At 34.0% G+C, this 11,411-nt stretch overlaps 1 protein-coding gene across 4 annotated transcripts in view; it reads right to left on the bottom strand.

The window, feature by feature from the left end:
- The window catches only part of LOC106460094 (sodium- and chloride-dependent GABA transporter 1-like), a 64,997-nt gene that overhangs the window by 8,147 nt on the left and 45,439 nt on the right, over nt 1-11,411 (bottom strand). For all 4 annotated transcript variants that reach the window (XM_022386714.1, XM_022386716.1, XM_013919776.2 and 1 more), the window contains 2 exons: nt 3,450-3,552; nt 2,484-2,584 (listed from right to left, as the gene is read on the bottom strand). In XM_022386714.1, coding sequence (XP_022242422.1) covers nt 2,484-2,584; nt 3,450-3,552 — 204 coding nt within the window. The remainder of the gene's footprint in view (nt 1-2,483; nt 2,585-3,449; nt 3,553-11,411) is intronic.

Consider the following 11,411-nt stretch of genomic DNA (forward strand, 5'->3'; position numbering starts at 1 on the left):
AGTAGCCCAAGAGTTGGCGGTGGGTGGTGATAACTAGCTGCGTTCTCTCTAGTCTTACACTACTAAATTAGGGACGGCTAGCAGAGATAGCCCTCGTGTAGCTTTGCGCAAAATCCAAAAACAAAACAAATCCCTGTAATGTAACTTTGTCAAAAAAAAGTCTAAAATGTTTATAATTCCTGAAAATTTGCAAACTATGAAGCAAGGATGGTGTTTTTGATAACAAGGCAAAAATAACGATAAATATTTGACCACATCTATAATTATCGATAACGCCTCAAAACTAACCACTCGTTATTCACCAATTTGGAGTTAATCCAAGAAACAACCACCTTAAGTTTAGCATACCATGCTGGGTTACGAATTTAGTTACGGAGAGTTACACGTCACTTCCTGATGATCCTATCACAAACTTGTCTTTACTATCTACTTTTGCTAACGCTAAAGGCTAGAACCAATAATGTTTTCATACACAGCATATTAAAATCTGAAATCCACACTGACAATATACCCGATACCCAACGCTGTGATAAACCGAACATGCTGACACGTTTATAGCACTAAACATATGTAGGAGTCCAAAATACTTTGATAATCCCACCATTCTTCACTTGCATGCCACAACAATTTACTTACTGGGTAACCTGTGAGAGCTGTAGATAATTGTACATTGACAAACTGGTTATCCTCTTAGTTGTAGTAATAAACCATGAACGAATGCAAAAAGTGTGTCAAAAACACACAGACAAAATGTGTTAAAGCAATTTCAGTGGTTCAAAACATGACACACATCATTAACTCTCTCATTATATGGAACCTTACATACTCTCTCGTGTGTCTAAAAGATAGCTTTGTATTATATGTAAAGGGCGACATTGTTGTACCTTTAACGATTTACTTACTGATGTACATATTAATGAGCGTAGTTCAAGGATTATCATGGAATTTTCATTTTACAAACTGCAGCAACTTATCAAAAAACTGGCCTAGATAACGGTATTTTTCCAGTTTGGCGAAAATTAAACTGTATGTATGGCCCTTATTTCCAGAAAGTTGAAGAATTTGTGTAAATCCGCGATAATTTCGTCTCATCAGTTATTCGCTAAGCCATTAAATACAAAGTGAATCCATTCCGACGCTTGGCCAGATTTTCATTACATCTAATACAAATCAGTCTCTTTCTATTTCTGGGGGAAAACATATCAGATCTTCTTTTTTTTATTATCTGGCAAACTCTTATGGTTTGGGTTTGGGAACTGAGAATTCCTTGTTTTATTATTTTATGAAATGACGTATTGCATTTTTTTGGGTTCAGGCTATGGTGGTGATATTTCCTGTGAATGAACTAAAAACTGTTTCATGCTCTCAAAGTTCCTCCCATGACAATTATTAATACTTAATCACTACTGGTTGTCAGTAAGTATCTCTTTGATACATCTATATAGAATACGGCCAATCCAAACTCTTAAGAGTCAAATCAATCTGGTTAATCTATTCCTTCGGTGTTTCCCTCCCAAACAATTTCTGCATCTGGGTAGATGGGTCATGGGTTCTCTCCTTTTGCCTGGCTTCCACTGGTGGCATAATTCCAGGGATCTACACCTTACACTTGTGGTCGTGGATCCCACTATGGATCTGTTCGTTCATGGAGCCACCGCTGGTTTAGAGAACAATTACTATGACCATATAAAGGTCCAGGACTATAATTGGTAGGGCACCCTATTTGTGAACAAAAGAGTAATTGGTTGTTGCATTTTTTAAAGCAAAGTGAATTTCTTCTACAGCTAAATATTGGATTTATTTCCAACAAGTTCTCTGCTTCACACAGTGGGTGGTCAGATTTATGCATATCCTCTCCCATAACAGGTGATGCACCTTGATGAAGAATGAAAGAACTTTAGCCATAAAAAATCACAATGGCTTCTTCACAATCTTCATAACCAATCCTTGGGACTACGTGTTAGGAATGATTTTCTGTTGAATTTTGTGTAAAGCTACTCGAGGGCTACCAGTGCTAACCTTCCCTAATTTAGAAGTGATAGACTAGAAGTAAAGCAACTAGTCAATACCACCCACCCTCAACTTTTGAGTTACTCTAATCAAATAATGTGATTGAGTGTCACGTTATAACGCTCCCATAGCTGAAAGGGCAAGCATGTTTGGCGATGGTATTCGAATCCGCTCTAACTGCCAGGCCATGCTAAAAGCCTTCTAGGATTGCATCTAGGCTAAATATTGCCTTTTTTTCCTACACAAAAAATGATGCTGTTTTATACTAATTTCCTAACGAAGTTGTTTATCTATATCGCTTATTTTATACTTAATCACGTGGAGATATCCATGTCTAACGTAATAAATATTAAATACTGTGATTAACAAACTGCCCCTACATAGAAAAGCAAAGCCACGTGAGTAGTTTGAAAACATAAAACAAATTGTTGAAACTGAAATATTGTTATCGATAGCACACTTCTCATACTTACTGCACAGATGAGAGGGGTGAAGATGAACCAGCACAGCTTCCACCACATACATGGATAATAGCCAATCATGTGTTTCAAGTTGTCGTAGAATCGATTTACACCTGTAAGACACACACTATTTTAATAACGAGGAATCTTAGGTTTTTTCCCTCAAATAAGTTTTTGCTGACCATTTTGAAATACTACCCTATGATTACTTTATTTTCATCTGACACTATGGCTCATGTTTTCGATGTCATAATCACATATGCATCTATACAATTCATTTTCCGACAGATTTTATAAAAATATTTTACTCAACTTCAGCATACATACATATATCATTACAACAAGGACAATGTTAAATAATGTTTCCCTTCCTTCTTTCTCTTGCAGTTAAATCTGTAATGACCTCATTTGATGCTAATTGGATACACCGTTTTCTGGAAGGTATTAATTGAGTCATTTAAGTGATTATTTACTTGTATTTTTAAAAGCAAAGTCAAAAACCTATTTAAAAAAGTGGTAATGTACTCTAATTTAAGGGGTGTTATCTCTTTCTTTAATATCCTAAAACAAAGTAGCCCGTGTACATCATCGGACAACTCTGGGTGATGCAGGCCAAAAGTCTATGAAAAGTGAAAATGTGTCATGCATGTTTCAGGGACTTTTTATATTCTCCCTTTTCTGACAAAATCATAAAACAAAATGACAATGTACATACTAGCCAAATCTGAATGACGGATGTTAACACACACGCACATTATGGACCATTTTTATCGTAAGATTAATATTGAGCAATCATCGAGAAAAATTTGTACTTAAAATGAATTTTTATAACACGCACTTGATAATTCTCTCTGAAAGAATTAACGTTTAAGTAGGAGTAGCTACACCATATATTTCAGGTTCAAGATAATATTTCTTACATATCACAATCTAAAAGTTTGTAGCCAAAAGTCTTCCTTGAATTCTAAAACAACTTACCATATGACCACGAAATGGAGACGACTTCAAAGAATATGAGGAAAAGTAAGGAAAACCCACTAGCAGCATAGTATTCAAATAGTTGAAACACGTACATTCCACCCTACAAAAATAAAAACACGCACCACATTATAATATTTTAAATTTTGTGATTTTCTTTAGTAAAACTAATAAATCCTCCACTCCAGAAGACTTACAAATTACTGATAATAGTTTTTTCATCGTATACATCAACCTATTGAAGGCAATATTGTAAGTTAAGCAACATCTAATCATATTGAAGATGTGGAAGCACAAGCTATTGTTGTTAAAGAAACAAATAAATAGTGTTAAAACTATGCACTGACCACTCAAAAAGTATCATTTATTTATATTTATACAACTCATATTTTTTTAGAAACTGAATCTTTGTAAACAATTTAGTCATATGATAATTATTAAAAATGTGTTTTCCTAAACATACAGAGGACACTCTGGAAGACGTCTATTTAAACCTATCGATTTGGGTATTAGTGTATTTTAAAGTATCTATTACAGACACTTTTGTAAGCTATGTTTTAATTTAGATGTTTGCTAGAAGGAGCTGCTAATCCTGATGATAATACATTAATCGAAAAATTTCGATTAATATCTACATTAGTTATAAGTACGAGTAATTAATAATGAAGGGCAGTTAGTTCAATTTGTTTGTTTGTTTTAGAGCAACTCCCCTTAGGGCTATCTGCTGTGTACACTGCGAGTAATCTAACCCCGGATTTTAGCGCTGTCCCATGGGGGGACAGTTCAATGTAGGAATGATGGAGTATTTATTGACCAAGGTTGTTGATCTTTTAAAGGAAGCTCTCCATTTAGCGATGAAATTTGAATACATTAAAGTCACGTTTAAAATACTAAAGACACCATCTAGAAGCTAGGAGATCATTATATCCTGTAGTATTGAAACATCAACTCCACCAATGATAGTATATAAAGTTAAAAGCATTAATAATAAAGGTAGCTACACAGAATGTAGGAAGTATACCACAAAAATATATATTTTAATTGTAACTTAAAACACCGTGTCACAAGGAACTGTATATTAAAGTCTGTACAGACAAGAAACTCATTTTAAAGGAAATAAAGGAACTGCAATGGCTATTGCAGCTGAGACTGTAAGGAATCAACAGCTGTTATTAAACCATGGAGACAACACCTTGAGGATGTGTCTTAGAACCAGAGCTAACCAGACATGAAAAATATAGGAACTGGCCAGATGTATAGATGTTCAGCTGGAAATGCTCCATTCTACCACAAATGAGATAAGAAGTCCCTTCTTTTAATCCAGGGTTTATTGATAGAAAACCTTGCATTATATTGATCAACACTGATCCCACAGCTACAACTGTTCTACTTGATTTGTTAATGAAAGGTGAACTTGCCTCCTGAGATGAAGAAAAATATAGACTTATGTGAACAGCTGGTGGACGTAAAATTCCAGTAAAAGAAAGGTTAAAGATACCCTTACTGTAAAAATATTTTCTATACTTCATGATGTGTAAATAATTGACGTCGAAGAAAAATGAATTTGGGAACTGACTTCATGTGGAGACATGAATACGAAGTTAGACTAGTTTCAAATAGTTTCACAGTACGTGACCCTATGTACTACATGACGATTACTATACTAAGTTGAACTGTCAGTGACAATAGAGAAGGTGTTCATTGTGCCACCAAGAAGTGAAATACTCATACCAATAGTGGCAGGGGTGTAGTGGAACCAAACACTGTGGTATGTCTTAAAAGTGTGATAATTGGTAGAATTGTCATGGATCTGAAAAATTAGAGATGTCGCATACGATTTTACTCAGGATAGTCTTAAATTAGTGATTAAATCGTTATGATGTTAATTATGATAAGACTGGTTTCCAGTGGCAGAGTGGTGAGTAGGGTAACTTCAAAGAACAAGTTTTTAGTGGAAGGTCAACCTGCTGAAGATTCCAGGGCTCTGATTGAAGTCATTCCAGAGGATTATGAAGGATAGCTCTTTATCAAGTTGAGAAATTCTTATCTGAAGTTACCCAGCTCACTGCTCTCTCACCAAAGTATTTTAAAAGACAGTGTAGACTTTTTAGATTGGACCACCTATCCTTTTAGATTCTGTAAACCACAAAATTGATTATTTTCAGTACAACATATGGCTCTTCCCAGCAATTGCTTAACTTTGGAGTTCATCTTTTCTTGTGGCGGGATTTGTACAGCCATTCTATGTCACCTCAATGGAATTCAGTATTATAAATAAAATTCATAAAACGAAACTTCAACATTTTTACTTGCATAATAATTGATTTGTAAAGTTTGAAAAATATAAGTTAAAAAAACTTTAAAACTCTACATGTTTCGATAGAAATAATTCCATCATCTTCAGGAGAATAAACCACGAAGTACGCATGAAGTTTCTTATAAACCTATGTCCGTGTATCATTAGCATGTTTTTACAGTGGCGCCATTTACAACAACTATTTCCAAAAGCTTACTTCCATAGCTCCTGGGCCTAAATCTCTATTTATATTCATTTCTTTGGTTTTTAATAATTTCTATGGTTTGGTTGTTTGTTTGTTTGAATCTATGCATAAAGCTACACAATGGGCTATCTGTGCTCTGCCCACCACGGGTATCGAAACCCGGTTTCTAGCGTTATGAGTCTGCAGACATACCGCTGTGCCACTGGGGGGGGGCAATTTCTAAGGATTCTCTTATATTTAGTTCGTCTTTTTCCATTACCTTATTTAAGTATTTTTACATTATCCCAGTAAAACTGGTTGTCTCATGCTTCCCTCACTTTACACTGTTCACATTCTTCATTAACACATGCTTTTTGGGATAATCCATCAGCAGTTCCATGGTTCTTTCCAGAGTGATGCAAAATGTACTCCTAAATTTTCTGGGGCTATTTTCCTATCTGGCCATCTGGATTGCTAAAATTCGCCATCCACATGTTCTGTCCAAAGTATCCACATATATATAACGATGGAAGTGATTTAGGGCTTGAATAACACTTAGTAGCTCTTTACAAGTTATACAAAACCTCCTTCCTACAGCATTCATTGCCTTGTTGTAGCTGAGAATCGCATGCTATTTTACATGTTACATTTCTGATAACACTGCTTCTACTGTAAAACCATTGCCATCTGTATCTAATATAAGTGGATCTTCACGAGTCGGGTATGCTAATAAAGAAACAGTGATCATTTCTTTCTTTCCTTTTGTTAAATGTTTGTTCATAATCAGTAGTCCAGCAAAATGTATTTGGTTTTTCCAGTAATTTGTGCAGAGGATGAGTTATGTCTGAAAATTATTTTCCAAAATGATGATAGTATACGAGACAAGTAACAGTAATTCTCTTATTTAACATAAAATCTTTGGCGTTTGATAATTCTGAAAAGATTCAATCTAAGATGGATCTGTAGATACTCCATCTCCGCTGACTATGTGTTCCAAGAGACTCACCTGTTGATGGAATTCTGCTTAAAGTTCTCTTTCCTTTCTCAACCAGTCCAGAACTTTCTCTAACCCATTACATATATAATCAAATTACCTCTTAAATGTGATTATGTCATGCAAAGATATGAGTACGACATTTCAGGATATTGCAGAGAGAGAACAATCCACTAGTCATTAAAATGTAATAGGTGTATTAAATAATCCAAATGGCAATGCAACAAACTGGCATAACCCATTTGTTGCAGTAAAGGATGTCGTCTCTCTACTGCTTCATCGAGTTCCACATGCCAAAATTCATTCTCAAGATCCATGTTGAAAACCTCTTTGATTCAAATAGAGTATCCAAAGTAGAGTCAATCCTTGGCAGTGGTAAGAATTCTCTTTTGTGGCTTCATTCAACTTACCATACTCCACACAGGTCTTTGTAGATCCATCCTTCTTCTTCATCATAAGCATAATAGATGATGTCCATGGACTAGTACATTTTTCTAGTACTCCTTGTTCCTTCATGGATTCTATTCCTTTGAAAGTCTCAGCGGGAATCACCTCTATAACTGCTGTATCAATCATATGAGATATTTATTTGGCCTAAGTCATAATTACGCTGGAGGATGTACCTTGGTATTCCATGAGCAAGTCATGTAATATATAACATTAATCCACTGTAAGACCTACACAGTTCCAGTCATACAGCTTTTGTAAGCGAGCAGGTAAACTGTCCTTATGTGAGGGTTTGACATCAGACTTCCTACATCTTGCCTCAGAGGTGACTACTTCCGATGTTCTCTGATAAGGAAGTACTACCTGTATAGCTACAAATCTTGCAAAATCTCAATTCAGACTTGAGTAAAATTTTATAGATTGTTATGCTCATGGCCTTAATGATGAAATTTATAATATTCAGATCATGACACAATGTAATGTTTGGTTCTATTATAGACCAGTAACTAGATGCACATTTATTTCTAATAATTTCTGATTCGAGTATTTCACTTCTTGGTGGTACAATGACTGCCCTACTTATTGTCACTGAAAATTCAACCTCTGATGTAGTAATTATCATACAGTGTAAATGGATTTCCTATTCATAAACTCTAAAGCTGTTTGAAGCTAGCCTAACCTCACAGCTATGTCTCTGCATTAAGACAGTTCCTAATGTCCACTAATCCTTGATTTCAATGATACACACATCGTAAAACACTGAAAATTTCCCTAGGATATTGTCCCCTTTGGGTATTAACAGCTATGGGTTCCTCAAAGCCTCTGTTGCAGTTTCTTCTTATTAACATCTTTATAGAGGAGATTTTTAATACCCAGGTGCTTTTATCTGCATTTCTGGGCAATATTTCCTTTCAAGTTACAGTTGAAACATCTATTGTCTTGTGGTTTATTTCCTCCATTCTGTGTAACTAGATATCTAACTAATACTTTTGGTTCTACTAAATTATCATCAATAACGTTGATGTTTCAATATTACTTGGTCTAATGATCCAATAACTTTCTAGATGGTGTCTTTAATTGTTTATTTGCGACATTAATGGACTCAAGTTCTATTGCCAACTAGAGAGCTCCCTTTAAAGATGCACATATATATTCTACTTCAGCATAATTCTCATATACTCATCTATTATGGCATCTATAAATTAGTCACCTGCCAAGATAACCATAGTTTTACGTAAAGCATCTGAGTAAGATAAAAGGGCAAGCCTTTGTAAATTTTACGCGACTTTGGCTAACTTATCTTCTTTCCTCCATATCCTGCTCTAGAACTTTGCTTTGGATACTTCCTTCTAGTGTATCACTCGAAATTTGTTGGATAAGGCAGCTACCAATCTTCAATAGTTGTTAAGACTCTCAGCTGGAAGATGGCTTGGTATCATTAAAGCTGGTCCTTTTTAATAGGCAACAAGATGAATAGCTTGTTCTGCACTATTCCACCCAGTCATTCTAGAAACGATATCGAAATGAGCCTGATATTTTGCCAATGGTACATATCCATTATAGGTTATTAGTTTCTTGACTGGATAATGTAATTAAACTCATCAGCTAAATTGTGGAACTTGATTTAGTATTGTCATGGTTGTAATAGTCCAGGAAGGACCTACAGTTACAAATGGCACAGTGCTAGTTGTCACAGGCATAGACCAAATAGGTTTCCCTATTTAATAGTAAATGGTATTTTAGGTTAGAATTGACAGGTGAATTGTGTAGCTGGTGAGATATTTGAATTTGTCAATTATTTTCTATGTGTTTTATTCAATAATTAATGCTCTCTTCAACCTACCCGGTCTTGCTGTTATAATCTTTCTCCGCATTATATATGTATTTTTTGTACGTCTTCAAATATATTTTTAATCCCTTTGTACATCTCCAAAGCTTCTTCATTCCTGTCTTCAATCAGATTTATCTTTGTTTTTAGTTCTTCTTGAAATATTGTGTATCTTTCTTTCAACTCTTATCTTAAGTACCCATCTCGTATCTATTGATCTCTTAATTTTCTATCAATTTCTCCTTGGTCTTCTTTTAATTTTCTGTAAATCTTTTCTTGTTTTTTATTATTATTTCGCTTTCTTCTTTCTATTTTCACAGTTTCATCATCTTCAGAATAGTTTTGATTTCCCTACTTACTCGTGTTGTCGTCATCTTGAAGTTGAAGTTCAGTCAAAGCTCAATTTTATTTTCACCAAAATGATCATACTTCTGACGGTTGGGCGGGTTCTTTTGTATTATTTTGGAAAAATAATGACATATTTAGTTAGTGAAATGATAATGAAGTAGTTTATTTTTTCTTTAACATTTGGTACCCGCTATATTCACTTGTAGACCTAACTTCACAAATAACATTCCACAGAAATTCTGAGAATGATAACATGCGCACCTAAGTTATTTAGAAACCTATTTGCAGAAATTCCTCACTAAAAGATCCATAAGTCTAAGTCACTAACAGACATTGAGATGATGAACTCATCCTAGCATGTCTCAACATGTGATTATGTCATCAATGACTAGATTTAATTATTTTATAAAAAAATACAAGTAAAGCTATTAATTTAACGAAACAAGTATTATAACACTGTTACACATGTCAATTTTCATCTCATATATTGTCCATCATTTTATCGAGACAAATATTAAAGCCAATAATTTCCTTTACATAATTTTACAATTATCCATTGCTTTATCTATGAAACACTTCACCAATTCGTTAGTTCAAAAGTTTTTGCTTCTATGTTTAACATGCATGACATACTTTTTGCTGGTTCTCGAGCTAGATAATGCTACTACAATAGTTAACATACTGATGTCGCCTCTATATCTAATCATACTTTTTGCATTTCCTGACGTTTTTCATTCCTATAACTAACATATATTTCATCCTGAAAAGGAAACATATTTTCGTGTTATACAGTATGAATAACACTAACTTAATTGTAATAAGCATGGTCTTTAAACAACGGTCTCTAGAGGTAAATTTAACCATATTGGTGATTCTCTGACATAAATTTGTGTCTTTTAAGATTTATATATCTTCCTTGGTGAGACCAATTTTGTTAACTCTGTTGATGTATATGAATTTTCAAGTACGTCTAGATGAACATAAGACTGTGTCTCTTAAATCAAAATGTACAATCGTGTGATCACCATCTCCATACAAATAATTATGGTGAGTTTACTATTTGTTTCGTTTATGGAGATGTTATATTTATGCAGCCATTTGACTGATCATTTAGATATTTCCCAATTTGTACTTCACTGGGCCAAGGGTATTATACAAAATAGACATGATATATTCCAAATGAGGATTCGTTCTGAAAATAGTGAAGACAAAGATATTCTTCTTCTGAAGAAAATCATTTTGTTTAAATACATGAAATTTAAAGGTCCTTTTCAGGAACATCACATCTTGATAATGAGAAAGCTATTTACAGTAAACATCAGCATTAATTATTGTCTGATTTTTTAAGTTTTATATATCTTCGTCAGTGAGACCAACTATGTTAACACTGTTGGTGTATATTTATTTTCAAGTACGTCTAGAAATATATAAGACCCTGTCTTCTATATGTTTTAGTAACTTTCTTAAATATTCATTTGTCTTGTTAAGTTAGACAAATATTTATCTAATCTTTGATTTTCAGTCAAGCTTTGAGTTCAAAATCTGTTAGATTTGAGATTGAACACTGATTGTAAGTGACAAACGAATAATAAATTTGATGTTCTTTGTATAAGTGTAAAAGTTAATATGTCAAATGTTGCCGTAACATTGTTTCAAACCCTATGTTAATTTCTCTCGTGATAAATCCAGTGTTTTTTTTACACCAATGAAAAATACAGACTCTAACTGAAATAGCAATATGAATATAATGTACACAAATTGTATGAAAGCTAGTCATGTATTTTATAAGCTAAGATGTTTTAGTATGGTTGTTATGTCTGAGATTTTTCCTTAGTTTTGTGAATAAATGTTTCAGTATGTATGAC

Source organism: Limulus polyphemus, unplaced genomic scaffold, assembly GCF_000517525.1.
Source record: "Limulus polyphemus unplaced genomic scaffold, Limulus_polyphemus-2.1.2 Scaffold707, whole genome shotgun sequence".
NCBI lineage: Eukaryota > Metazoa > Arthropoda > Merostomata > Xiphosura > Limulidae > Limulus > Limulus polyphemus.